General features: G+C 43.6%; 1 protein-coding gene across 3 annotated transcripts; it reads left to right on the top strand.

Annotated features, from left to right (window-relative positions):
• The first annotated feature begins 85 nt into the window (after nt 1-85).
• LOC307003693 (uncharacterized protein) lies at nt 86-27,972 on the top strand. Of its 3 annotated transcripts, XM_079622419.1 has the most exons (14): nt 86-451; nt 15,041-15,215; nt 24,595-24,663; nt 24,846-25,078; nt 25,397-25,590; nt 26,153-26,287; nt 26,371-26,454; nt 26,542-26,573; nt 26,708-26,810; nt 26,894-27,030; nt 27,116-27,176; nt 27,246-27,466; nt 27,587-27,792; nt 27,871-27,972. In XM_079622419.1, the coding sequence occupies exons 5-12, from the start codon at nt 25,438-25,440 to the stop codon at nt 27,444-27,446; spliced, it is 906 nt and encodes a 301-aa protein (XP_079478545.1). In that variant the 5' UTR covers nt 86-451; nt 15,041-15,215; nt 24,595-24,663; nt 24,846-25,078; nt 25,397-25,437; the 3' UTR covers nt 27,447-27,466; nt 27,587-27,792; nt 27,871-27,972. The 3 variants fall into 3 exon arrangements, 1 of the variants encoding a protein (XP_079478545.1); XR_013798787.1 differs by lacking the exons at nt 86-451; nt 15,041-15,215; nt 24,595-24,663; ... (5 more) ...; nt 27,587-27,792; nt 27,871-27,972 and having other exon boundaries at nt 25,299-25,590; nt 25,848-26,287; nt 26,542-26,630; XR_013798788.1 differs by lacking the exons at nt 86-451; nt 15,041-15,215; nt 24,595-24,663; ... (6 more) ...; nt 27,587-27,792; nt 27,871-27,972 and having other exon boundaries at nt 25,299-25,590; nt 25,848-26,287; nt 26,542-26,621.

Here is a 27,972-nt window from a genome sequence, read left to right as displayed (position 1 = left end):
TTCATTATCTCAATCTGTCTATTATTATCTGGCGACATTCATCAATGCCCTGGTCCAGTCAGCGCACCAACGCGGGCGGGGCCGCGTGTATCATCCATTTATGGTAGGAGCTACACTGGAAACCTACAGGTATGCTCATCATGTACACATTGCTATGCTTTGGAGCAACCGATTGACCTACCGGTTTCTGTTTCTTCGGTGGACGCTGTGGATTTGCCGGTGGTTGGCGTGGTGACGGCGGTTGGTGCGTTGGAGGGGGAGTGTGGTCTGTTTCGCAGGAATGGCGTGCTCTGCGGGGGTTCGCGGGGTGTGCTGGAGGGGAGCAAGGGAGATGTTGCTTGCCCTGCTGGCGTCCCCGCTGCTCAACGGAGATCGCCGTGTGGGTGTGATGATACGGACGGTGACTTGGCAATTCGAAAATTGTTACAGTCACAATGTCATTCTACTGAAGGTAATGCTGATATGGGTAGCTTAGCTACGATCGGAAGTACTACAAATCAGATCAGGAAGTTGACGACAAACCGAGCAGTAGTGAAAAATAGAAAGTGGAACGTCTGCAGAACTGTGAACAATTCTAAAATTTTATGGGACCCCAGTATAAAACCAAAGGGCTTATTTGGCGGTCATCTGAATGTACGTAGTCTCATGTCTAAAATGGAACAAATCCGCCATTTGTTATTGGACTCTAATTTGGATTTCTTATGTCTGTCCGAAACCTGGCTTCATGAGAATTCACCTAATGCAGCTATCACCATACCAGGATATCAAATTTATAGAAATGATAGAGTGAGATCTAAAGGTGGTGGTGTTTTAGTGTATATTAAAAATAGTATTCAATGTGATGAAATTAACTTGTCAAATAGTGACTTGGACTTGGAATGTATTGGATTGAAAATTATAGTATCGCCACAAATGTTTTTTAGTTTGTTTGTAATTTATCGCCCTCCCTCTGCCAAAGTTGATTTTTATGAAAATTTTCGTAATATGCTTCTTAGATGCAACTTTGAAAAAGAGGTTTTAATAATGGGGGATTTTAATGTTAATTGGGAAGACAGAGTAGCTAGGAAAAATCTTAAACAAATATGTGATAAATTTGATTTAACACAGGTAGTCAAGGGTCCTACAAGAAAAACTCATAATACTGAAACACAGATTGACTTAATCTTTTGCAATAAACCAGAAAGAATTACTAAATCCTTTAATATGATCACTGGATTATCGGATCATAATTTAGTTCTGGTGACAAGAAAGTTAACTAGCAGAAGGTTCTGTGTTTCAACTGTTAAGGAGAAGGAAGTATTGAGAATACCCAACAAAGTACGGGATCATTTTATAGATACAATAAACAGGCTTAACTGGAGTGATTTGCTAGCTGGGAAAGACGTACATGATGGAAGTACAGTGCTTACAAGTAGACTGCAGTATTTTATTAAGGAGTTTTCCCAAAAATTTAGAAACAGAAATTATAAGAATAGTCTCCCATGGATTAATGCTGACATTTTTAATATGATGAAAGAACGGGATCTTGCAAAAAAAAGGGCTAACAATTCAAAATTAAGTACTGATAAACACCGTTTTACAATGTTGAGGAATAAAGTTACATCTCAGTTAAGAAAAGCAAGGGCTGACTTTTTTCTAACCATTATAAACAATGCAGGGGGCAATTCAAAATTGATTTGGGATCAATTAAACAAATTGCTGGGGCAGGAACATAAAGACAGAAAACCTGTTGAACTTGTGTTGGATGGGAAAAGTATTTCTGATCCAACTGTGGTTGCTACAGCTTTTAACAACTATTTTATAGACTCTGTTGCATCTATTGCACAGGGTTTCTCACACGTAGATATTAGTAAGTGCCCTATCTTGTCGTCAGAGCACAGCCTTGTGTTTTCCAGCGCTTCGGAAAGAAATATTGAATCCTTAATCAGTTCACTTAATACTTCTAAAGCGAAAGATGTCTTTGGTATGGATAATACAATGTTGAAAGAATTAGGTTCGTCCTTGCTTATCCCCATCACAAAAATTATTAATCAATCTATTTCTGTGGGGGAATTCCCAAATGCTTGGAAATTATCTATTGTTTCCCCTTTATTTAAATCAGGAGACAGACACATTATTTCCAATTATAGACCTATCAGCATTTTGCCAGTCATTTCTAAGGTTTTAGAAAAATGGGTGTCTCAACAGATTAGGAATCACTTGAATAATTCAGTCTTTTCCCTTCATCCATTACAATTTGGATTTAGGACGAATCACTCCACTGAGACAGCAAACTGTTTTTTTATTGAAAATATTAAATCATTGCTTGATAGGAACAAGGTTGTTGGAGCTATTTTTTTAGATCTTAGGAAAGCCTTTGACACTGTTAATCACAATATTCTACTGTCTAAACTATCTCATTTTAATTTCTCAGATAATGCTCTAAAGTGGGTAGCCTCTTATCTTTTTCAACGATCACAAGCTGTACGTATTGGCAGCTATTATTCTGAACCTCTTCAGTTGTCCACTGGAGTGCCTCAAGGGTCTATATTGGGCCCCCTTTTGTTTTGCATGTATATTAATGACTTGCCAAGTGCGTGCCCAGAAGTGAGAGTTCAAATGTATGCAGATGACACTGTTTTATATATACATGGAACAACAAAAGCAGAAGTGGCTGCCAAACTTACGAATGCTATGGTTAAAATTAGTGAATGGTTAAACCACTGTAGCCTGCAGTTAAATCTTTCCAAAACAGTTGGTATGTTTTTTAGTAAAACCACCAACTCTGCAGTCGATCCGGACATTTTTATTACTGGTGAAAAAATTCAAATTGTCTCAGAATTTAAATATCTTGGCATTATCATTGACTCCAAACTTAAGTTTAATTCTCATATTTCAAATACTGTTAAGAAAATAAAATTTAATTTATCTAATTTTCGATATATCAGGAATTCAATGTCTACCCAAGCGGCCAAAATGTTTATGCACTCTATGATATTTTCGCATTTGAGTTATTGTCTAACTACTTGGTCTCAGGCCAACCACTCCGCCTTGCTCCCAATACAGACTATATATCAACAAACGCTAAAAACTTTTGATAAGAAACCACGTCATTTTCATCATTGTAAGATTTTATCAAAATATAATTTGTTGAGTTGGGAAAACTTTGTTAAGTTCTCAAATGGCTGTTTAGCATATAAAATTCTCAATGGCCTGGCTCCACCACCTCTTAGTGAGTTTCTGAGTTTAAGATCAGAAAACAGTCGTCTCACTAGAGGTACATTTAGAAGGGACTGTGTGATTCATTTCAGGAAAACTGCTTTTAGTCAGTCTGCTTTCTCCATTAAAGCCTCAAAAGAATGGAATGACATCCCAACGTCAGTTAGAGAAGTAAATAGTTATTATAGATTTCGTTCTTCTTTTAAAATTTGGCTTTTTAGTATGCAAATATGTCAACATTGAATGATTTTTCTCTTTTTCTTTTTTTCTCTTCTTCTCTCTGCTGATTTTAGAATTTGTAGGGTTTGTTGTATTTCTGTATAATCTATGTTTTTGCTTAAATTGTTGTATTGACATTGTATTTTTAGGTTGCCTATTATACATCTGGCCTAGGACTGCAGATGAAAACTAGCCTTTTGGCTAACTCTGGCATATTTTGACTTGTCATGTTAATATGCATTGTCCTTGTAATAAACTAAACTAAATCAGATTGCTGAAGTCGGCTAGGCTGCTACTATGACACTGATATAATAAATGTACGGTGTGTGTCTCTCATCATCCACTGCAGAGATGTGACTGAGCTCCTCTGAGGTGAGACTTATGTTTCTTGCTCTGTGGTGTCGCCTGCTCTCTGCCAGCTGTCCCGCACAATGGCCGTTTCGGAGGAGGACCCAGCCGACATAGGGAAATTCAAGACTGCCTTTAAAAAGGACCCGTCTGAACGGCAAGCAAACCTCAACGACGGATGGCTCAGCGCTGGACCCACGCTTCAAGGACTTGAAGTATCTTCAGTGAGGAGACAGAGAAGAGGAGAGGACCAGCCTTGAGGCACTGCTGCAAAATAACCCCAGTACGGCTTCCCCAGAGCCTGCAGAAGAGCCAGAAGAAGAGAAGCCTCCTACTCTCTGCTTCAGACACTCAGATGATGAGGACACGGTGGACTCTGGACCGCTACACAGCAGAGCCCAGCGTCAGCATGGAGGACCGTCCTCTAGTGGACAACTCATGCAGGAGCCCATCAACAGCTGTCCGTCCTCACACAGATCCGGCTGCCCGTCCTCACACAGATCCGGCTGCCCGTCCTCACACAGATCCGGCTGTCCGTCCTCACACAGATCCGGCTGTCCGTCCTCACACAGATCCGGCTGCCCGTCCTCACACAGATCCGGCTGCCCGTCCTCACACAGATCCGGCTGTCCGTCCTCACACACATCCGGCTGTCCGTCCTCACACACATCCGGCTGTCCGTCCTCACACAGATCCGGCTGTCCGTCCTCACACAGATCCGGCTGCCCGTCCTCACACAGATCCGGCTGTCCGTCCTCACACAGATCCGGCTGCCCGTCCTCACACAGATCCGGCTGCCCGTCCTCACACAGATCCGGCTGTCCGTCCTCACACAGATCCGGCTGCCCGTCCTCACACAGATCCGGCTGTCCGTCCTCACACAGATCCGGCTGTCCGTCCTCACACAGATCCGGCTGTCCGTCCTCACACAGATCCGGCTGTCCGTCCTCACACAGATCCGGCTGTCCGTCCTCACACAGATCCGGCTGTCCGTCCTCACACACATCCGGCTGTCCGTCCTCACACAGATCCGGCTGTCCGTCCTCACACACATCCGGCTGTCCGTCCTCACACACATCCGGCTGCCCGTCCTCACACACATCCGGCTGCCCGTCCTCACACACATCCGGCTGCCCGTCCTCACACAGATCCGGCTGCCCCTGCAGTTCTGGCCCTCGTGAGAGACTTTTCACTTGCAGCGAAACATAGTCCAAACAAAAGAGGACAGCCTTGAGCTCTGAGAATGCAGAGAAGACTTTGTCTCAGTGACCGGCTGACGGAGAAGTAGAAGTGAGGAGGATGAGTCTGACTACAACTTAAACATGAGAAATTCTTGCTTTGTTGATTTCGTGTGTGTGAAATGCGGTAAAAGGGGCAGATTTTGGTATAGAAGGTTTATGTTCAGTTACACAAAAAAGCCCTGGAATTGATATTGCACTGTGTTAAACTTTTGGTCTCTGTTGCCTGAGTTTATTTATGGCACATACAAGAGAAATAGTGATGACATTGAGGGGAGTGTTCATTTGTTCATTGTGTGACTATTTACTTCTGTTTTATGAAGAAAAAAAAACTAGTTTTGTTCTGTAGATTTAAAAAAAAATGTCATACAGGTTTTTGAACGGCATGATGAGTAAATAAGATAATTTTCTTTTTGGGGTGAACTATCGCTTTAACATATATAATATATAATATGCATAGCGATGATCTTGAATATGTGTGTTCTTGTAACTGACAGAGAAGAAAACACCATGTTCGACATTGAGTGGTTGGGCCGACGAGTCGCTTTGGGCAAACAATGGAAAATATGTCTGCACAAAGAAAAATGGACAGCTTGCAGCTGTGAGTGAATCCTTGGGTGAGCGCACACTGATCCTTCTCTGTCCTTTTACTAAACTTCCACTACTGGACACAACACGAGTCCGATAACTCCTCTCGTGTGTTCGGCAGGGGAGGACGAGCAGTTTGTGCTAAAGCTGATTAATCGGCCTATCCTGGTCTTGCGTGGGGAGAACGGCTTTGTGTGTCACCACAAGAACTCCAATACACTGGACGCCAGTCGCTCTGGTTATGACATCTTCTCATTGCTCTTCAGCGATGGCGCATACCATATAAAAAGTGAGTCATATTGTGTGAGCGGAGACTGACGAGAGTTGCACTGAGCAACACTGACTCTGTTGGGCACTTCTTCACAAAATTCCTGATGCATGTTTTTTTTGTAAATGAAAAGTTTTGGTATGTGTCCGGCAGTGGTCTGGTGTGCACAGATGGGGACAAACCTGAGGATTTCTTCTTTGAGTTTGTGGAGTATGGACGGGTTGGCATCAAGGGTCAGAATGGCAAGTACCTGCGTGGAGACCAGGGAGGCACGCTGATGGGCGATGGGTTCAGCGTGGACGCTGTTGTGTTCTCTAAAGTGGGGTTTAATATGCATTGAGTTAGTGTTCAGTGATGCATAGAGTTTGATTGTGCTGGGAGCATTATGTTATGCCTGACGAATGTATAGGTTCGGTTGCTTGGGTCTGAAAGGACGAGAAAGATGGAAGTAAAAGTTATGAGAAGTTGATGCTACTCTCTGTGTCGGTGTGATCCTTCCTTAACATAACATTTGGCGACGAGGATGGCTGATATCGCACTACCACCTCCTGCTCCTTTCCTTGCTTTACCTGGTGAGTCTCCGATTCCCTGGACTCGCTGGTTACAGTCCTTCGAGACTTTCATCTTGGCAGTGGGGCTGACTGACGTGAGCACAGCCCGCAAAAAGGCGCTGTTACTGCATTACTTGGGAGCCGAGGGTCGGCGTGTGCTGGGAACGCTCGAGTCAGGCACACAAAGCGATTATGACACAGCCGTGGAACTATTGATCGCACACTTTGCGGCCCCACAGAGTGCGCTCCTGCGCCGTTTTCTGTTCCGCCAAAGACACCAGCTGCCCGGTGAGTCAGTACAGCAGTACGTAGCCAACCTTTCGTGGATTGACCAGCACATGCAAGTTCGGTGCGTTGCAGGATGAAATGATTCGCGACCAGTTAATTGAACATACCAACAACGCAAAAGTACGTGAAACTCTGCTATTAGAACCAGATGATTTATCACTGTCCCGAGCAATCACGATTGCATTACAAATAGAGAGTGCAGCTGCATGTGCGTCGGCTCTGACTAAACAGCATACAGTCACGGACTACCCAGCCCCCTCCCCCATACCCCCATCAACATTACAGCCCAGCCAGAACGACACTTTGGCGGCAGCAGACTCCTCGGTTATGCTACTGAGACGCCCGCCGCGGTCTCGGCCACGCCCACAAGCACTAGCGTCACGACCCTGTGATAACTGTGGATCTTCATCTCATCCGTCTAGAGCACAGAACTGCCCAGCCCGTGGTCAAACGTGTCGCAACTGTGGCAAACGCAACCATTTTGTTTGCCAACCATCACAGTCTGCCGCTCGGCTCCAGCTGAGTCACCCACTATCATTCATAATGTCTCATTTAAAGTATGCTCAGTACGCCTAAATGATGTGTGTATCCCACTGATTTTGGACACTGGTGCCAGTGTGTCTCTTTTAAACATGCACACATACAGTTTTTTTTTCAAAGCGCTGCCGCTTTCACCACCCTCTGCTTCACTCTGTGGCTATGGTGACTCAAAAATTGATCTAGTGGGTTCCCTACAAGTGACTGTTGCGTATGGCAACAAGTTGGTACCCAGCTTTACCTTCCATGTTGCCCGTCGCGGGGCCAATCTGATGGGTCTGGATCTGTTCTGGGCTCTGGGATTCTCCCTAGTGGACACAAAGGGAGCTGCGATCCTGACAGTCTCCACCCCTTGGCAGCAAAAATGGCCATCACTGTTTGAAGGCTTGGGTTGCCTCACTGCTTTTGCCCACCAACCTCTCCTGAACCCCGCCGTTAAACCAGTCATTCAACCACTTCGCCGCATTCCTCTGGCTTTCCGAGATGGTGTCTCAGCTGAACTTGAACAGCTGCTGGACGCTGGCATTATCGAACCAGTGGATGCATCGCCCTGGGTCTCAAACCTGGTGGTAGCTCAGAAAAAATCAGGGGCCCTACGGGTGTGTGTTGACCTGCGAGCAGTGAATAAGGCAGTGATCCCGGACAGGTTCCCACTGCCTACCTCGGAAGAACTCACTGCTCAGTTCCATGGCTCAACCATATTCTCTAAACTGGATCTCAGACAGGGCTACCTACAAGTGCCTCTCCATCCCAGCAGCAGAAACCTCACAGCCTTTGTGACCCATGCAGGTGTGTTTCGTTACACGCGCATGCCGTTTGGACTTAGCTCCGCCCCCAGCTGTTTTCAAAAAATCATGCTGTCGGTGTTAGCTGGTATACCATTTACCTGGATCATGTGGTTATCCATGGGCCCTCTCCTGAGAGTCATGATGAACGCCTCAGCAGAGTTTTTGCGGCCCTAGCTGAACACAAACTAACCGTCAATGCTGAAAAATGTGTTTTCTCTGCACCAACCATTGAGTATGTGGGTTTCCGACTGTCGGCAGATGGCATCACACCTCTTCAGTCAAATGTAGACTCCATACTGGCAATTCCCGAACCCAGCTCAGCTGCACAGGTCGCATCCTTCTTGGGCATGACAGGCTACTATCTGAAGTTCCTCCCACATTATTCTGCTACCACTGCTCCTCTACGGCGTCTGCTGCGTAAGGATGAGCCGTGGGTGTGGTCACAGGCATGCTCTGAGGCGGTGCATGCACTCAAGGTGCAGCTCACCACAGCTCCAGTATTGGCTCACTTCGATATCTCTAGCCCCACCTTGGTGACCTGCGATGCGTCGGCTACAGCCATAGGAGCAGTACTGTCACAGACTCAGCGGGGCGGGGAGAAGCCCATCGCCTTTGCGTCGCGGGCCCTCAATCAGACAGAGCAGCTTTCACCCTGAGGACAGATCACCAGGCCCTGACTACACTGCTTTCTACATCGGGGACAGGCCACAGACCAATGCGGCTACATCGCTGGTCCGATCGCCTTCGCCAGTATAACTTTGACATGAAGTTCACTCCTGGCAGAGACAATGTTGTGGCTGATCTACTGTCCCGTGCTACTCCATCTCACCCTGACACGCACACACTCACCGACACAGACCAGGTGGAACGGGACATTGTCCAGATGTTACACACACCCCTCCAGGCTGTCGTATCATTACAAGAACTGAAGGACGCATCTGAACAGGACCCGATTCTTTCTCAGCTCCGTGTCTATATTCTGAACGGCTGGCCTAAGGAGATATCGGAGGGGCTGGCAGCATTTTCCAGAATAAAGCAGGAGCTGTCCTGCTGGAACGACACCTGTGTGGCACGCGGCCTTTGCACAGTTATCCCCAGCACCCTACGTGCACGTGTGTTGGCAATGGCTCACGAGGGCCACCTGGGTATTGTAAAGTTGAAACAGCGCTGCAGAGACCGGGTTTGGTGGCCAGGGATAGATAAAGACATTGAGGCCCTGGTGAAAGACTGTCTCTTGAAAGACTGTCTCTTGAGCGGTAAGACGGGTCACCAGGCCCCCCCACCCTTACAACCTCTTGTTTGGCCATCGCAGCCCTGGGATCACCTGCAGCTGGACATATGTGGTGAGATACAAGGAGTTCCTCATCACCAACGCTTCCTAGTGGTTGTCTATGACCTGCACTCGAAATGGCCCAAGCTCATTGCCACCGGCTCTGTCACCTCTCAGGTCATAATCAACTTTCTGGACTCTCTGTTCTCCCGCTGGGGCCTTCCTAATACTATCACTACGGACAATGGCCCGCAGCTGATCTCGGCTGAGTTCACCACATACCTCAAAAACAAGGGTATCCGCCACATCCGCACTGCATACTATCATCCCCAAGCTAACGGTGGCGTCGAACGCTTTCATCAGTCGCTGAAAAACAGTATCAGAGCACACCTGTTCCAGGGTTGGACCTTCTCACAGGCCATCCGTCACACACTGCTGCACTACAGAGCCACCCAACACTCTACAACGGGGGTCTCTCCAGCCTTCCTCATGCTTGGCCGTGAGCTCCACCTTCCCCTCGACAGGCTCAGCCCACCACTGCCTCAGGGACCACTACCAAGCATCAGGGCCTCTGTTGAACGCCAGCAGAGGCGGATGAAGCAGAAATTTGACCTTTCAGCACACGTAAAGACAGGCGGCAGAATGGGTCAGGGTTCGCAGGCCCCACAGAGACCACAAGCTCGCTTCGTATTGGTCTTCCCCTCTCCAAGTTATTCGTCAGCTGGGCCCAGTCACCCTCTTGCTTAGTGATGGCACACGGTGGCATGCAAGCCGCCTCCGCAAAGTACCGGCCCCGGCACATACAACAGGTGTCACATCTCAAGCCACACCCTCAGCTTGGCAGGGCACCTCAGTGCTTCAGCCAACACCTCAGATAGCTCCTGCACAAGCTCCAGACATCCCTACCAACCTGACTGTTGAGATGTGTCCTTGCCCATCACAGGCTGCCCAGCCGCATCCTTGTCCTCCGCCGCGGCCTGTTCGCACTCGTTCTCGCCCGGGGCATTTACAGGACTTTTTTTCATGTTTGAAAACTCTTAGGAGGGGGGGAAATGTTGTGTTCTCTAAAGTGGGGTTTAATATGCATTGAGTTAGTGTTCAGTGATGCATAGAGTTTGATTGTGCTGGGAGTATTGTGTTATGCCTGACGAATGTATAGGTTCGGTTGCTTGGGTCTGAAAGGACGAGAAAGATGGAAGTAAAAGTTATGAGAAGTTGATGCTACTCTGTGTCGGTGTGATCCTTCCTTAACATAACAGACGCCTCTTCCCTGTGGGAGCACTGAGTGCTGTCCAGAACCAGAGACACAAACACAGACTCACTCAGAAACCATCAGTTCTCGTACTGACACCTGTTAAACTAATGACTTTTCAGGACGACGTTGTGCATTCATGTTCTTTCTTCAGTCTTTTTTGTGAGTAAGTGAAATATGTGTGGTTTTATCTGTTTCTAATACTGTAAATGTTAGTGTCGCCCTTTGATTCATCAGAAAAATACAATATTACACTTCACTCCAGTGGCGGATCTAGAATTGTTTAAAGCATGGCCACAATCGGGCCAGCCTTTACAGAGAGGGCCAAGTTTAACACAAGTCCAGCACACTTCTTAATTCAATGAGGTTTGCATACATTTTCTTTGCTGGTGACTCGCTTTGTTCATTATCTGTTCTTTAAAGCCCTGAATTCAAGCACTTTCTGGATTAAGAGACTATTACAATAACAGCTTAAATATTTCCATATGTAATTTTTTCTTCATTAAGAATAACACACATAATAAAACAACATTTTGAAGAAGAACAAAAGCTTCTGTTCAGATTTGGAGTTGTTTTCACACTTTACTGTGTTTAACAAGAATATTGATGAGCATATGATAAAATAAAATAACTATAGCTTTATGTTGTTCTGATCATGTTTTATTTGAAATCTGAGGATAACTCTAAAACTTTTTTAGACCATGAGATTTTGTTTAGAGGAGACCAAAATGCTAATAATAGTTACTCATATTATCTAAGCATGCAGTTTTTAATTTACGTTATTATTATTTTTTTTTTTTCATTTTTACGATCTGATTAGACTTTTTATACAGATTAAGGCAAACAATATATTATTTTGTAGTATTCTACAGTGATAAAAGCTAGTTCAATTAGCAATATAGCTAGGATTGGCAAAATACTTTTTTTTTTTTTTTCAAAATAAATATTCTTATGAAAATAACTTTTATGTGTCTACTCTGTACTTTCTGTGCGAGGGCGCCCTCTGGCTTCGAGTGTGAATAGATTTGTTTAGATTTGACCGAACCTGAAAGTATAATTCGCTGCTGGTTCCTTCGAGATTTTCCTATGGGATTTTATAATGGGGTTTTCTGATTTATGTGTAAAATAAAGCCTGTGGTAAACATAACTTCAGTATACTTTGGCAAGTTGTTCAACAAAGTAAATTACACACACCCATAGCGAAACCGCAAATTTTGTCTTATATACATCATGTCATCTATGCTAGGATGGCTTGAGGGTGAGTCATCGTGAGTCAAATCATGGGCTAATTTTTATTTTTGGGTGAACTATCCCTGTAATGTCATAATTTTCACCTTTAAGCCATAATTTTTTTACATTTTAAGTAATAATTTAAACTTTTCATTATGACTTGGTATGTAAAAAATTCAACTTTCTATGTCATAATTACCAAAGCATGTTTTTTTCCTGTTGGCAGAAATGTGCTTCCATACCTCCTCGATGTGTTAGAAGTTAAATGACTGCACCACCATTACAACATTAAGAAATCAAAAATACCACACAGGTTTATTCAGTTAAATGATAGATGGACACTTTTGCTCAGGATGTGATGTCCGCACCACTTTATGAAACCAACGTACAGAAGACATGCAGTGCAAAGAAAAAGCATTAGTTCTGCCATTAGGTATAGATTTGAAAACTGAGTTATATTCTTTGAACGTTATTGGGAATGCCTTCTCTCTGAGAAAGGATTCATAGTTAAGTAATTGGTTATTACAATCAAAAAGGTCTTTTAAAAAGATAATATCTCTATCGATCCATTTCTGCAAATAGAGTGACTTGTTCCCTTTAGTGATGCATTCATTATTTGAAAAGATGGAGAAAAGTTGTGAGAATGACAGCTTCCAGGCCAAAAGAGCTTGGTGATAAAATTGCGATAGTTTTAGCGGCAATCTTGTAACATTTCAATAAAAATGTTAGGCCTCCTACACTATTGAAAATATTGTTGGGGATAAAGTAAGCACTCTGGGGCTCTCAAACATTCCTTCAACCACTTCACCTTAAAAGTATAATTCAAGTCCCAAAAGTTCACCTTCATCCTTAGAGCCAGAGAGCACCGCTTTTTTCACATGATGGTGTCTGTTTTTACACACACAATTCGTAAATATGGTATTTATATCTTTACATGTTGAGTCATGGCCATTAAGAGAGAGAGAGAGCAGGATAGACATTTCTTGAAATCCCTTCTGCTTCTGTCAAAAGGATCCTTTCTAAAATAGAAATGTCTCTTTGAAGCCATAAATTTAGTATTGTTTTAGTTTTCTTCAATTTAGGTGAAAAATTTAGTTGTTGACGTTCCTTGTGATCCTTGCAGATATGAATACCCAAATATTTTACACATTTCTTAACAGGTATATATATAAAAAATCCTCTTCAGTCTGTCACAGACATAAGATTTCACATTTAGATTTGTTAAGCATTAAACCAGAGGCAGCTGAGAATTGGTCAATCAGGGTTATAGCATTATCAATCTGATGTTTGTCACTCAAAAAGAGAGCTGTGTCATCCGCTAACTGAGTTACTCTAATTTCCTTACCAAAAATAGACAATCCTTTTAATAATAATAGGACTATGTTTAATATGTAATGACAATAATTCAACCATCAGTAGGAACAAAAACGGTGAAATAGGGCAGCCCTGGCGAACTGATCTCAGTACAGGACATCTTGTTGTGGTGTTTGGATATAATATCACAGAACTATCAATATTTTTATAAAGCATTTCAACTGTAGATATAAAAGTTTGTCCGAAATCAAAAATCTGAAGTGCTTTAAGTAAAAAATAATGTTCTACCGTATCAAATGCTTTATAAAAGTCAAGTGCATCAGTATTGATGTTATCAGAATAGTCCAGCAGGCCGAAAACAAGTCTTATATTGGAGCTAATGTGACGGTTAGACATAAAACCTGTTGGTGTTTCACTTATTATCTCATGAAGACCTCTTTATAACCGTTTAGCAAAAAATTATGATAACATTTTGTAGTCAATATTTAAGAGTGTAATAGGTCTCCAAATTTCTATCATTAAATGATCTTTATGAGGCTTAAGGAGAAGACATATTAAACCTGGCTTCATACTCGTGGACATTTACTTTTTTTAAGTATTCTTTAAATAAATCAAATTTCAGATTTTCAATAATTTCCCAAAAATGCAGATAAAATTCGACTGAGAGCCCAGCATTACCCGGCAATTTGCCTTTTTTCATTGAGCTAACAGCCTCTGAGATTTCCACTTTAGTAATGGGACGTCCAATTTAAATTGTTCAGATATAGTTGGTGTAAATGCCTTGACTAATTCAACAAATCTATCACAATCATCGAATTGAATATTAGACTTATATATATTGCTATAAAATGTACCCACATATCTTGAAATGTCTAAAGAATTAGAGGTGATGTTATTATCAATTTTAAGAGTAGTTCAATTATTTCTCTAGCGATTTCGTTTCTCTAAAGCAAAGAAATAACTCAAATTTCTTTCCCCTTGTTCCAGCCATTTTGCTCGAGACCTTACAAATGCCCCTATAAAGAAGGAATTGTCTAATTTGAAAACCAAGATAATCATTCTACCCTCATTTGAGGTCACTGATTCAATGATATCTCCTTTAGATGTATTAAGTAGAATGATGACACCTGCTGATTGTTGAGAGGCATGACAGAAATAACATCACCCCACTGTGCTTTCCAAAACTTCCCATCATCGCCCACCGAATGAGTCTCTTGTAAAAATATCAAATCAGCATTTTTTCGTCTACGGAATAAAAATATTAATTTCCTCTTTGTGCTATCACGAATACACCTGACATTCAAATATATTATTTTTAAGGAAATAAAATGGAAGTCTGTCATAATGTAAGAAAAAAAAATGAACTGGATGTCTGTTAAAGTTATAGGAACTAGTTAAAGAAAAAAAAACTCTGAGATATAAAATATCAGAGATTAATGTTATGTCTCCTGACGCCACACCAACTGTGTCGATCTGTTACTCCCACCACAACAATACTACATCCATACCAGTCTATGATCCATACTTGAAGCTTTGCAATTTTTACATGAACCATTTCAAGTGTCCATTTACTAATATCAAATTTTATGATTTTGTTGACAGATGCTAGAGAATTAGAGACTCTTTGACTCTTATTTATTTATTTATTATCTTTTATTTTTATATTCATGTCTGTTGGACGACCATCACAATAAAGTGTTAGCAGGTATTAAGCAAACTATAGGCTACTATAATGACTGATATGGAGTTGCAAAGTTACTTAATCAACATGTTCAAAAGTAGTAGTTTGGTAAATAGTTACAAACATTTTAAATTGTAGCAGTTTTGTTTGTGTATTTCCATTAACAAATTAATCCCCAAATGTTGTTTCAAACTTTTCTTAGATAATAAAAATTGTGCAAGTGAGAATGCAAAAAATAATTTTTATATGGTCTCGCATTTACCTCAATAGGCTACAAGTGGCCCTGCTGTAATTTATTTCCTTGTTCCAAACCCGGAAGTGTGAAAAGAATCCATTCGAGGAGGAGCTGCTGGATGTTTACCGTTGTGGTCAGTGGCGCAAAAAGTGGGTATGCGCTATATGCGGCGCATAGGGGCGCAGCACCAGCGGGGGCGCCAAAGCGATGGTAAAATTATTATTTTTTTTACTTTTTTTAAATTTAGAATTTCTATTTGTGAGCTGCTGTTGTGCGTTTCTAAATAATTTTTGCATTTCCTCAATGTTATATAACCCTGTAGAGGACTAACTGGCTAGAGTAGGCGCCCTCATAAGATTCCATCATAGAATTTTTAATTAGAAGAGGGGGGATAATATCGCGAGCGGGCGGGGGCGCCGTCAGCGCTGAGCGAGCAGGAACGAGTAGAGTTGTCGTCGATAAAGATGGATAAAGTAAAAAAGCTGTCGGGGCTAAAGATAGAAAAAGAAAGACTGAAAAGGGAGATGGCATGTCAATTGATGAGACAGCAGCTATAAGTGGATGGTGAAAGGCAACAGGATTTAAAGTGTGACGTCCACGCATAGCCTACTGGCCATCGGGGCTACCGGGAGATTCCCGGTCCTATTTGGGCCGATACATCTAATAGGCCTACTTTTTTTTTTCTTCTTAACAGCCCATAAAACTCGTAGCTGCTACATCGGAGGCCCGTTCGTTTTTTTTTTTGTATTAATTGGCGATGCTGGGTTAGTGCCGGTGTAATCCATTGGTAAAAAAATGCCCCCGAACCCCCCTAGAGGGACAGAGTTCAATTTTATTAATAAATAGCAATTTTCTACTTATTTTATATGTTAACTCTCACTCGTTCCTCACTCATTACATTGGACACTTTTTTTTCGTTTTTGTTGTTGTTGTTGTTTGTTTGTTTGGGGGGTGGGGGGCGCCTAATTTGTTGCTGCATACCCCTTTGACACTGGGTAGTTGCGTCCCTGGTTGTGGTCATAGACATGTATAGAAAGGCTAGATAGCTTACCGGCGCTGAGGAGAAGCATCCAGCTGCAGCCCCGCAGACTCACTTCTTGCTAGACACCAGTGGCTGGACACCAGTAGATGGACAGCAGACGTCATTTCCTTTTCAAATTGACGTCATTTCCGTATCGTCATTCACTTTTCAAATTTGACGCGCCATGCAGATGTCAGCGGTAAGAAAAAATAATAAACTGTCGATGATGATAGGTCATGTCAGAATTCAAATGCACAAACTAGCTATTTAAAAAAAAATCGTCTTGTTTTCATACTGTGTCATGTTTTTTAAAGGTATTAGTGAACTCTGGTGTGCCTCAATTCTAGAGCTAGTTTGCTCTAGGTTACTTCCCCCACTACCTTACGGGCCTGACTGTGGCATCTTCATTCTGATGGTCAGATTGTGTAATTTCCAATAAATATTGCAAAACTATGAAGTGTTCATTTGATCTGGATTGTTTGGTAAATTGTCTGATCATGTATATGAATCTATGTATATTTTAAAAAACAGAAGTGGTTACATTTACAAAAAAAATAAGAATATCCAAATGGGCAAGGCAAAAAACTGTGGTCAATTAACATGTACAAGTCTGTTGTATTGACAAAACGTTATAGTCCATTGATCTAGGCTGAATTTAAGTCACAAAGAATAGTGATATGATCAAAGAATAGTGATATGAAAAACGGGTGCGCGACTGCGCGCACGTGGGCAGAGCCAATAGGCTTGTTTGAGATGCGCCTTGCCTCGCCTGAATTGTATGCGAGAGTAGGCGGCTGCAGTGATGGGAGGAGTGAAAAAAGTGCAGGCAAGCCGGACAGTTCTCTCTTCTCACAGTGGATCTGACACCTGTGAGATCAAAGATGGATATCGCGGGATTCACGGGATTCACGCTCGTGCACAGTGTTGGTAATAAACTGGATGTAATTTAAGTTCTGTTGCTTAAATATGAAAATAAATATAATGAACAAGACACCCAACTCACTTGTTAGGCTATATAATCCCATTCCAAATACGTGTTTATCAATCTTTTTTTTTCTTTAATACATGTGTTTATATCCATCCATCCATCCATCCATCTTCTTCCGCTTATCCGGGGCCGGGTCGCGGGGGCAGCAGTCTAAGCAGAGATGCCCAGACTTCCCTTTCCCTAGCCACTTCCTCTAGCTCTTTCGGGGGGACACCGAGGCGTTCCCAGGCCAGCCGAGAGACATAGTCTCTCCAGCGTGTCCTAGGTCTTCCCCGGGGTCTCCTCCCGGTGGGACGTGCCCGGAACACCTTCCCGGGGAGGCGTCCAGGAGGCATTCGGAACAGATGCCCGAGCCACCTCAGCTGACCCCTCTCGATGTGGAGGAGCAGCGGCTCTACTCTGAGCTCCTCCCGAGTGACCGAGCTCCTCACCCTATCTCTAAGGGATCGCCCAGCCACCCTGCGGAGAAAGCTCATTTCGGCCGCCTGTATCCGGGATCTTGTCCTTTCGGTCATGACCCAAAGCTCATGACCATAGGTGAGAGTAGGAACGTAGATTGACCGGTAAATCGAGAGCTTCGCCTTGCGGCTCAGCTCTTTCTTCACCACGACAGACCGGTACATCGTGCGCATTACTGTGGAAGCTGCACCGATCCGTCTGTCAATCTCCCGTTCCATCCTTCCCTCACTCGTGAACAAGACCCCAAGATACTTGAACTCCTCCACTTGAGGCAGGAACTCTCCACCAACCTGAAGTAGGCAAGCCACCTTTTTCCGACTGAGGACCATGGCCTCGGATTTGGAGGTGCTGATTCTCATCCCAGCCGCTTCACACTCGGCTGCAAACCGTCCCAGTGCATGCTGAAGGTCCTGGTCTGATGGGGCCAACACGACAACATCATCCGCAAAGAGCAGAGACGAAATCGTGTTGTTCCCAAACCAGACACCCTCCGGCCCCTGGCTGCGCCTAGAAATTCTGTCCATAAAAATTATGAACAGAACCGGCGACAAAGGGCAGCCCTGCCGGAGTCCAACATGCACCGGGAAGAAGTCTGACTTACTGCCGGCAATGCGAACCAAGCTCCTGCTTCGGTCGTACAGGGACCGGACAGCCCTTAGCAAAGGACCCCGGACCCCATACTCCCGGAGCACCCTCCACAGGCCGCCACGAGGGACACAGTCGAATGCCTTCTCCAAATCCACAAAGCACATGTGGATTGGTTGGGCAAACTCCCATGAACCCTCCAGCACCCTGTAGAGGGTATAGAGCTGGTCCAGTGTTCCACGGCCCGGACGAAAACCGCACTGTTCCTCCTGAATCCGAGGTTCTACTATCGGCCGTAATCTCCTCTCCAGTACCCTGGCATAGACTTTCCCAGGGAGGCTGAGAAGTGTGATCCCCCTATAGTTGGAACACACCCTCCGGTCCCCCTTCTTAAAAAGAGGGACCACCACCCCGGTCTGCCATCCCAGAGGCACTGTCCCCGACTGCCACGCGATGCTGCAGAGGCGTGTCAGCCAAGACAGCCCCGCAACATCCAGAGACTTGAGGTACTCAGGGCGGATCTCATCCACCCCCGGTGCCTTGCCACCGAGGAGTTTTTTGACTACCCCGGTGACTTCAGCTTGGGTGATGGACGAGTCCACCTCTGAGACCTCAGCCTCTGCTTCCTCCATGGAAGACGTGACGGCGGGATTGAGGAGATCCTCGAAGTATTCCTTCCACCGTCCGACAACATCCCCAGTTGAGGTCAACAGCTGCCCACCTCCACTGTAAACAGCGTTGGTAGGGCACTGCTTCCCTCTCCTGAGTCGCCGGACGGTTTGCCAGAATCTCTTCGAGGCCAACCGATAGTCCTTTTCCATGGCCTCACCGAACTCCTCCCAGGCCCGAGTTTTTGCCTCCACAACCACCCGGGCTGCAGTTCGCTTGGCCTGCCGGTACCCGTCAGCTGCTTCAGGAGTCCCACAAGCCAACCAGGCCCGATAGGACTCCTTCTTCAGCTTGACGGCATCCTTTACTTCCGGTGTCCACCACCGGGTTCGGGGATTGCCGCCTCGACAGGCACCGGAGACCTTACGGCCACAGCTCCGAGCGGCCGCTTCGACAATGGAGGTGGAGAACATGGTCCACTCGGACTCAATATCTCCAGCCTCCCTCGGGATCCGGTCGAAGCTCCGCCGGAGGTGGGAGTTGAAGATCTCTCTGACAGGAGACTCGGCCAAACGTTCCCAGCAGACCCTTACAGTACGCTTGGGTCTGCCGAGTCTGTCCAGCTTCCTCTTCCGCCATCGGATCCAACTCACCACCAGGTGGTGATCAGTTGACAGCTCCGCCCCTCTCTTTACCCGAGTGTCCAAGACATACGGCCGCAGGTCAGATGAAACGACCACAAAGTCGATCATCGACCTACGGCCTAGGGTGTCCTGGTGCCACGTGTACTGATGGACACCCTTATGCTTGAACATGGAGTTCGTTATGGACAAACTGTAACTAGCACAGAAGTCCAATAACTGAACACCGCTCGGGTTCAGATCAGGGGGGCCGTTCATCCCAATCACGCCCCTCCAGTTAACACTGTCGTTGCCCACGTGAGCGTTGAAGTCCCCCAGTAGAACGACGGAGTCTCCAGTCGGAGCACTTTCCAGCACCCCTCCCAGAGACTCCAAGAAGGCCGGGTACTCTGCACTGCCGTTTGGCCTGTAGGCACACACGACAGTGAGAGACCTATCCCCAACCCGTAGGCGCAGGGAAACGACCCTCTCGTTCACCGGGGTAAACTCCAACACATGGCGGCTGAGTTGGGGGGCTATGAGCAAACCCACACCAGCCCGCCGCCTCTCACCATGGGCAACTCCAGAGTGGTGAAGAGTCCATCCTCTCTCAAGGAGTGTGGTTCCAGAGCCTAAGCCGTGCGTAGAGGTGATTCCAACTATCTCTAGTTGGAACCTCTCAACCTCACGCACAATCTCAGGCTCCTTCCCCGCCAGCGAGGTGACATTCCACGTCCCTAGAGCTAGTTTCCGTGTCCAGGGATCGGGTTGTCGAGGCCCCCGCCTTCGACTGCCGCCCGATCCTCTATGCACCGGCCCCTTACGGCCCCTCCTGCAGGTGGTGAGCCCACGGGAAATGTGTTTATATTTAATTACATATGTGATTATGTAATTAAAATATATATATATATATATGTGTTTATATATATATATATATTTTAATTACATAATCACATAATCCATATAGAGATCGCACTGTCAGAGAGTTTGGGAATATTCACAGATCATTTATACACATAAAACATGATATCAGAGTTTTAATATCAAACATTTTAAAAGAGAACATTACATTATGGTTGTTTAAACCAATGAGCATTAAGCTGTGTCGTCAGCAAGTCGTTTCCCATCATGCTTTTGATCAGTGCAGTCGGTGGAGAGCAACTGCGCGCGACTGCAGAATCCGACAGGTGTGCCTTGCGCTCGCGAGAGTGTTTTGACATACGTCAGCATGATATCAGAGCCAGGCGGAACGCAGTCGGACACATTTCTAACCGGCATGCATCTCGCGGTGATCACCGGTGATCGGTTCTGCGCAGATTTTGCTCATCTCAAACAAGCCTAATAATAGCGGCGGTAGTCATGGCGACGGAGAGTGACAGTCGTGCAAGCCAATCACTTGTTTCGTCCCGGTAGGAATTAATGAGCTGTGTTTTTTGAAGATTAAATACACTATAGTCACTCAATTTTTATACTCTCTTTTTCAAAGTACTTACATTTTAATTATGTATTTGTATATAAAGACAGTTTAAGCCAATTTGAAAGATATTACACGTCAGATATTAAAGACGTGTGCAAAAGCCTGCAAAGAATGCTGTCTATCCACTGGTGAAAACAGAAAATAAATATTTTGAAAATATAAAATGAATATATGTCAATCCAGAGGTGAAAACGGAAATTAGCGGCGAAACGGAAATGACGGAGAAAAAGGAAATGACGTAGGCTGTCTATCCACTGGTGTCCAGCCACTGGTGTCTAGTCGGAGGTGAGTCTGCGGGGCTGCAGCTGGATGCTATTGGAGATGCTATTGGAGAAGAGAGCCAATGGGACCTGACGACGTCACACGGCGGCCATTTTAGGACAGGACCGCTCGTCCAGTTATAACATTAAATAAGGGCAATGATGTCATTAAAAAAATGTCAAGTTATAGTGCTGCAGAGATATCAACCTTAATTAGCATTAGCATTACTAGCCACGGCCCGACAGGTGTCGTAATACCAATTTCGGCCATGGGAGGCGGTATGCGGGCAACATAACCACCAGCCAACCTGCAATACACGAATAACTCGCACGGCTTGTGGGCGTACTTGAACCTGATGTCAATCATGTGGAAAGTACAGCCCACTACTTTATTTCAATTCAGGGAAGAGAGCGGAAGGATGGCTGAGAAGCCTTTGGCAAGAGAGAGACCCCTACCACCACCACCACCCGCTGCAGGGAAAAAAACGCGCTCTGAAGCACAAATCAGATCAGATAAGAAAAGGACCGCTCGTCACGGTCCGGGCTCGAAAGCGCGGATGACGGCGAGCGAACTGCAGCGCATAGCCCTGTTTTACAACGTTCAGCACCCATTCTGACACGCCCGGGATCGCTCCCCATGCTTTCGCACGCATATCTAGGGGCAGAATGGTCTCCGTGTTCTGACCGCCGCACTGCGCGGGTTCGAGAAAACGGAGGTATCAACGCGGCGCGCGCGCCCTCGTTGTCTGAAGAGTGCTGCTCGCTGACGACAGCAGCCGCTGTTTCCCATTCAATGACTCGGTCGCTAAGGACGGAGAACAATTTGTGGCGCGAACAGGTCATTTGTAGCCTACTGTATCTTTCAACAGTGTTCGTGTTTTTTTTTTACTATAGTAGGCTAGAGATGATCGGTTCACGTGCGCTGTCTGATGTTTACTGCATCACTCGACATGGAGAGGTTGGGTAAAGTAATAATTACAAGAGCTTCACGGTTATCAGATACAAGCATTCAACGGCCCTGTAGTATAAACATATAAATATAGGTTATTTGTGTTTGCGCACGTATATCAGGAAGCAATGTAATAACGTTACCTGTAATACACACATGACGGCGATGCGCAAATCGAGTGTGTGTGTGTGTGTGTGTGTGTCACAAATCATTATTCTTTCTTCAACTTATTAAAATATCTTACTTTACTGCAACTATCTGTTTCTGCTTCTTTATCATATTTATAGTGTGTGATTTATAAAATACCTTATATCCTACATCACATATTTTGATTTTGGACGTCTGGTCACTTTATAACTTATATCAGAATATTATATTACTGTTAAGCCTACTATGAATATTAAAATATGCCGAACCATGTGTCCTGTATCATAGCTACATGAATGACATTTGCAGAAAAAAAAAGCTACAATTTAAACATCGGCATCAGCACAATTCATAGCCACGTTAATAAGGTTTGTAATAAACCAAACCGTTTGTAAATCCGTCAAGAATTCAGCAGGTTACGAGCATTTTAGTTGGCGTATGTCACTCACCTTCCGTCCACAGCAGCAGGGAGCAGCAGCGCAGTATCCTGACCTAAGATGGCCGCCAAGTGACGACACAGCTGACTCCGCCTTGAGCCATCTAGCCTTTCTATACATGTCTATGGTTGTGGTGAAGAGATGGGTCCGGTGTGGTGAAGTGTTGGGTCCGACCAGAGCCCGTCTACGGAGAGCCTGTTCACTCCCTATTAAGTCCTATTGTACCGAATTTTGGTTGTAGTTCCACCAGAGTTCCACTGGGGGCGATCACCCCCGAGTGCAAAATGAATGGGAGTCTATGGGGCTAGACGGCTAAATTTGTCCCTTTCAGCCGATTGCCGTTGAGAAATCTCAGATTTGATTGTAGGTTTGGCAAGTTCAACATGGGTTATAGGTCTAAAATTGAATGAACGAGTACTTATGTCCTTTCGATTTCTTACAGGTTGAGTTGTTGTTGCCCATAACACGCTAGCATTCTGCTAACGAACGCTGATTGGTCAGTGAATGACTGGTTACGACCAGAGATACCGCTTGATGGCATCATGGCATCCGAAGCGGGAACAGAATGTATTCTAGCAGAAACTCTTCTAGCACGTGTGTTTACCTGTGTCAGCTGTGCTGGCGATGCCTCGAGAGAAAATAAAGTGCAGAGCGCGAAAGCACCACAGTGACTGAAGGATTGCCGTAAAGCAGTATCTCTGGTCGTACGATGTGTATGACGTCATTGACATTTTGAAAGACTTTTTAAAGCAAATAAGTGACTCTAAAAAATCTAACACCCAGCAATGTGCAATTTCTTTGCATCTCCTTTCGAATACAACATTCAAATTACTAGACAAAAAATTATATCTTGAGAAAAGTGGATTTTGAGGGGTATAGCTCCATAGACCTCCATTCATTCTGCACTCGTCCTGTGAGCGCCCTCATATGGAATCAGAGTGGAACTGCAACCAGTCAGAAGCCGGAAGTGTAGCGAGAGTGAACCTTCTCCCCTTATTAGACATTCTCTGGTCCGACTGAAGTGTTGAGTCCGGGCTAAGGACCCTTTAGTATGCCAGTAGTATGCCTGATCTAAATCTGTTCTCGCGATAACTTGTAGCTAAATTTAAAAATACTACTATTACGGTATATTGTGTCACGAAATTTAGTTTTTATAGTTTTTCAGTCGACAATGTAGTTGTTTAAAGCGCAAATATGTTGTTTATTTATACAGATAGCACCTATTTTAAATTTTGATCTGACGTTTTCGGAGTTGTGAAAAATACTACCGTTATTGTGTCACGAAATGTAGTTGTTAAAGTTTTTCAGTTGACAATGTAGTTGTTTAAAGCGCAAATATGTTGTTTATTTATACAGATAGCGCCTATTTTAAATTTTGATCTGACGTTTTCGGAGTTGTGAGATCCAGGCGATCACCGGCCGCTCAGCGCTCATGTACCCCGCCTAGAACAGCCTTACCTCGGCTAGTCCTTCTGATGTTTGCCGCTGGCTGATGATGTCTCTAGTCTAGTGGTTAAACATGAGATAATATTCGTCTTGTGTAGGCTATATCTAACGGGCGATATTTGATCTTATTAATCTTTAATTTATTCCCCGACAAATCGTTTTGGTTGAGGGCAAAGTTTAGTTTTATAACTTTATGATTCAGGCTATTTAACGTTGTAGCCTGCAGACTGTTTGATTGAATCGTTTAACTTACTTTATTTCTTGACTTGTATAGCTTCTTATGCCTTTTAGGCTACTTATACTTTTATAATGTCTATTATTGATAATTAAAACTGAAATGTAACAAAAAGAGACAGGGTTGTGTCATTTTATTCGATAGCCTATGTAAGAATATTTTAATATATAAACCGTTAGCAGAAATAAGTAACATTTAACTAAGTTAAAAATTACAATAAAGAACATTAGACTGTTTTTTATTCATGTGTATTATTCTAGATAATTAATGAAGTACAGTTACATGCTTGTGTGCATATTTAACTATGAGGGACTAAAATGGAAATGGATATGGATGATTCTTTCTCTTTCTTTCAGAAATGTGTGAGAGTGAAGAGAGCCAGAGAGCCACGATGGCATATTGTGCACCCACCCAATGTCCCAGAAGTAATAGTTTTCTTCTGCTATTTATTGTACAACATTAAACTTTTAACAGATTTGTTTTGTACAACTAAGGTGAGGTAATAATGTATTTTTATATAACTGTGTGTAATTAATAGTGCTGTTATCCCTTTTCTCTATAGCCTACATTTCTCACTATTACAATGTGTTTTTTCATCCAACAACAGTCTCATTGGAGACTCTACGTCCGGCGTGGGGCTGAGAGAGCGGCAAAGACCATGGGGAACAGCCTTGGCATTGAGGATGTCTACATTTCTTGGTTCGGCTTAGTTGGCTGGTCTGCGGTGGAAGAGCCTTCTCCCTTGATTTTTTTGCACGATGGAGTTCATTTCACCACTAAGGAAAATTATATATTTTTAAACAGTTTGGCAGAATCTATTAAAGCCCAACTTGAACAAGGGTGAGATGTTCATGTCTGTTGTTGTTCCATGTTGAAGTTGAGTTTTAATGGGCTGGGTTTTTTTAGCACCAAAGAAAGCCTATACAGTATGTCATGCTTTATGTGATGAGTGTCATTTATTTAACATAGTATTCATTTTTTTAATTTAACAATTGTGACCATAACACTTCGTCTTATCTGCTCTGCTCTTCCTTGTTCCCTACACCCTTTATTATATGTGTTATTTATTTTTATATAAATATATTCTTCAATAAATAACATGATTTAAATACTGTGTGTTGCGTTCCCTCACATTACCTCTTTATGTCTCTGATACAGGTGGACATCTTTATTACAAGACTGCAAACGGATCAAACCGTATGGTTGTCATGGATGAGAAAAAGAAGGAACGAGTCCTTCGGGACTGCCATGACAGCCCAGCTACAGTTGGGCATCAGGGGATAACAAGGACATTTAATAAGATTGCAAGCGCATACTACTGGCAAGGCATCTTTCCGGACGTCACAAAGTGGGTAAGATATTTGTAGACTCAAATTCCCGATCCACAAGATGGTTTCATATACAGCCCCTCAAGTGTAAATAATGGGTATGTTATGTAGAGGTCACGACATATTATATTTAGGCCACAAGAGCATATATTCTATTAAATACCTAATGATGTTAAGTCGTGTCCTCAATATCCTATGTTGCGTTTGAGACCCTGATGTAGTTGTACAAAGTAATGTGTTTCTGTTGTTTGCAATGTTACAAACACCTTTTTATTTTTTAGATTGCCCATTGTCCACAGTGTCAGCGTAATGCTACTATTAAAACAGTGGCTCCAGTGTTGCACCCTATCAAGGTCACTAAAGATGCAACTTAGTGTTACGGACTCTGGGGAGCCTGCGAGGGTGATCGCAAAAGACCTGAGTAACCATTAAATAACAGGCATATGTCATCCCAATTCACCATACGATCCCTCCGAGTCATTATGCGTCCAATGGCAGCTTATTTGTATGGGCGCTTGTCCACAAATCTCCTATACTTCTTATATTATTAAACAACATTTTTATGGTAACCTACTATTTCTTTTAGATTCTTGACACAAGGATCGCACAGCTCTGTAAAGCACATGGTGGAACTGCATTACAGGTGCACACATTTGTTCTCTGGTGGCGATCCTTCACTAACACGAAACATGTGGATGACAGTCACATTTCTTGTCTGAAGGTAAATGAAAATCTATAAATTAAATCTCAGGGGCAGAGGGGACACATTCCAGCACCAATTATTTACTTACAAATATTTTAAAGGACCTTGATGAGAATGACATGGTCCTTATTCCAAGAATTGTTGGTGGACAGAGCCCTGAAAAGGGAAATCACTTCATTTTGTGGGTATGTGTGGAAAAAAACTATATATACATTTTTGCTCAACAGTTGTTACTCTTTGTGGTTAAAGCGGTTTCTTTTTGTTTTGTAAAGGTCTTGGATGGTTTGAGGAATCATATTCGAGTGTACGACCCCATTGGCAACTACAAGTCCATTTCTGAGATGGACCTGGCTATATTTTGTGCATTGTAAATGGCACAATTTTTATCTTCATTTACTAATGTACATTTCTTAATTTCTTTTTTCTTTTGTACAAAAGCAATGCATTCCGAAATACTTGGGACTTGGGAAAATGGACTGTTGAGTACCCAGAACAGTGGAGGCTGTCTGACTCTAACAACTGTGGGGTTTTGGTCTGTACAGTAAGTTAAATAAATGCTTTTATTTTTAATATTTTTTGTGTATTACATCTACATTACTTCAACAACTGTGTTAATTGCTTTAGATGGCAGAAATGGAGGTGAGGGACAAATGGACCTCTATGAAAAACGAGGTGATACAGGGAGAAGATCTGTGGTATCTGAGAAGATATCATGCATCATTAATGGCAGCATATGCTGTTCACCATGTGACGTATACAAGGTATGTGTAAAATGTGTGTCCTCATTCATATAAACCAACTTATAAGTTTAATAATTCAAGTAAATCGATGTTTTTTAAAATATAGGACAGTTGAGGAGGTGGGGAAAAAGGGAATTTGTTCTATTGTCAGTGACACTGAAATCCAGGTACATATAAGATTTTACGAAATAAAAAATGTCTAGATATTGTTTGCTATACTAAATATTTTTTTGCAGGACTTGTTCCGAGGAATTGTGAAAGGCTCACTGAAACCCACGTGGAACAAATGGTGGCAAACGAAGACTGGTAAAATGGCAAAACCAAAGAGTTTTCATCCAGCCTTGTCAGCACATGTTGAGGAACTTCTGGGACACATTGACAACATTGTGTTTACGAAAAAAAGAAGGATGAAAAGCTTGAACATTTTGACCTTATAATGTCTGAACTGATTCCTGAGGTATGCATTTTATGGGATCGTTTTGGTACAAATATGTATGTCTGATTTGTATATTTTTGGGTGAACTAACTCGTTAAACTAACTTAAGTAATTACTTTTTAAAAATCTTTTGTTGTTCAGGTCAGCCTTATAATACTAAGACGAACGGAAGGTTTCAGTCACTTTTGGGCTGAGATATCTTATCTTGTGGAGTGTGTCATTAAAATGGCCTAATGTCACAACATCCGCCAGTCCAGCCTCTTCGTCCATCAAATGACGACAGGGTTCAGTGAGCTGACTCCGCCTGCGGCGCTGCACCTTTGAGTTTGCCCATCTGAGTAAAAACAGTGAGTGACGTACATCACACAGTAGACTTTGCGTGTGTACAAATTAACGTGTCACAGCATTTCTGTATGTTTTTGCAGAGTTCCTCAGTCTGTCCAGCCTCCTCGTCCAACAAATGACGACAGGGTTCAGCGAGCTAACTCCGCCTGCTGCGCTGCACCTTTGAATTTGCCCATCTCAGT

Source organism: Phoxinus phoxinus (assembly GCF_949152265.1).
Source record: "Phoxinus phoxinus genome assembly, chromosome: 1".
Taxonomy (NCBI): Eukaryota; Metazoa; Chordata; class Actinopteri; order Cypriniformes; family Leuciscidae; genus Phoxinus; species Phoxinus phoxinus.
The sequence above is the reverse complement of the archived record's forward strand: the minus strand, read 5'-3'. Positions and strand labels throughout refer to the sequence as shown.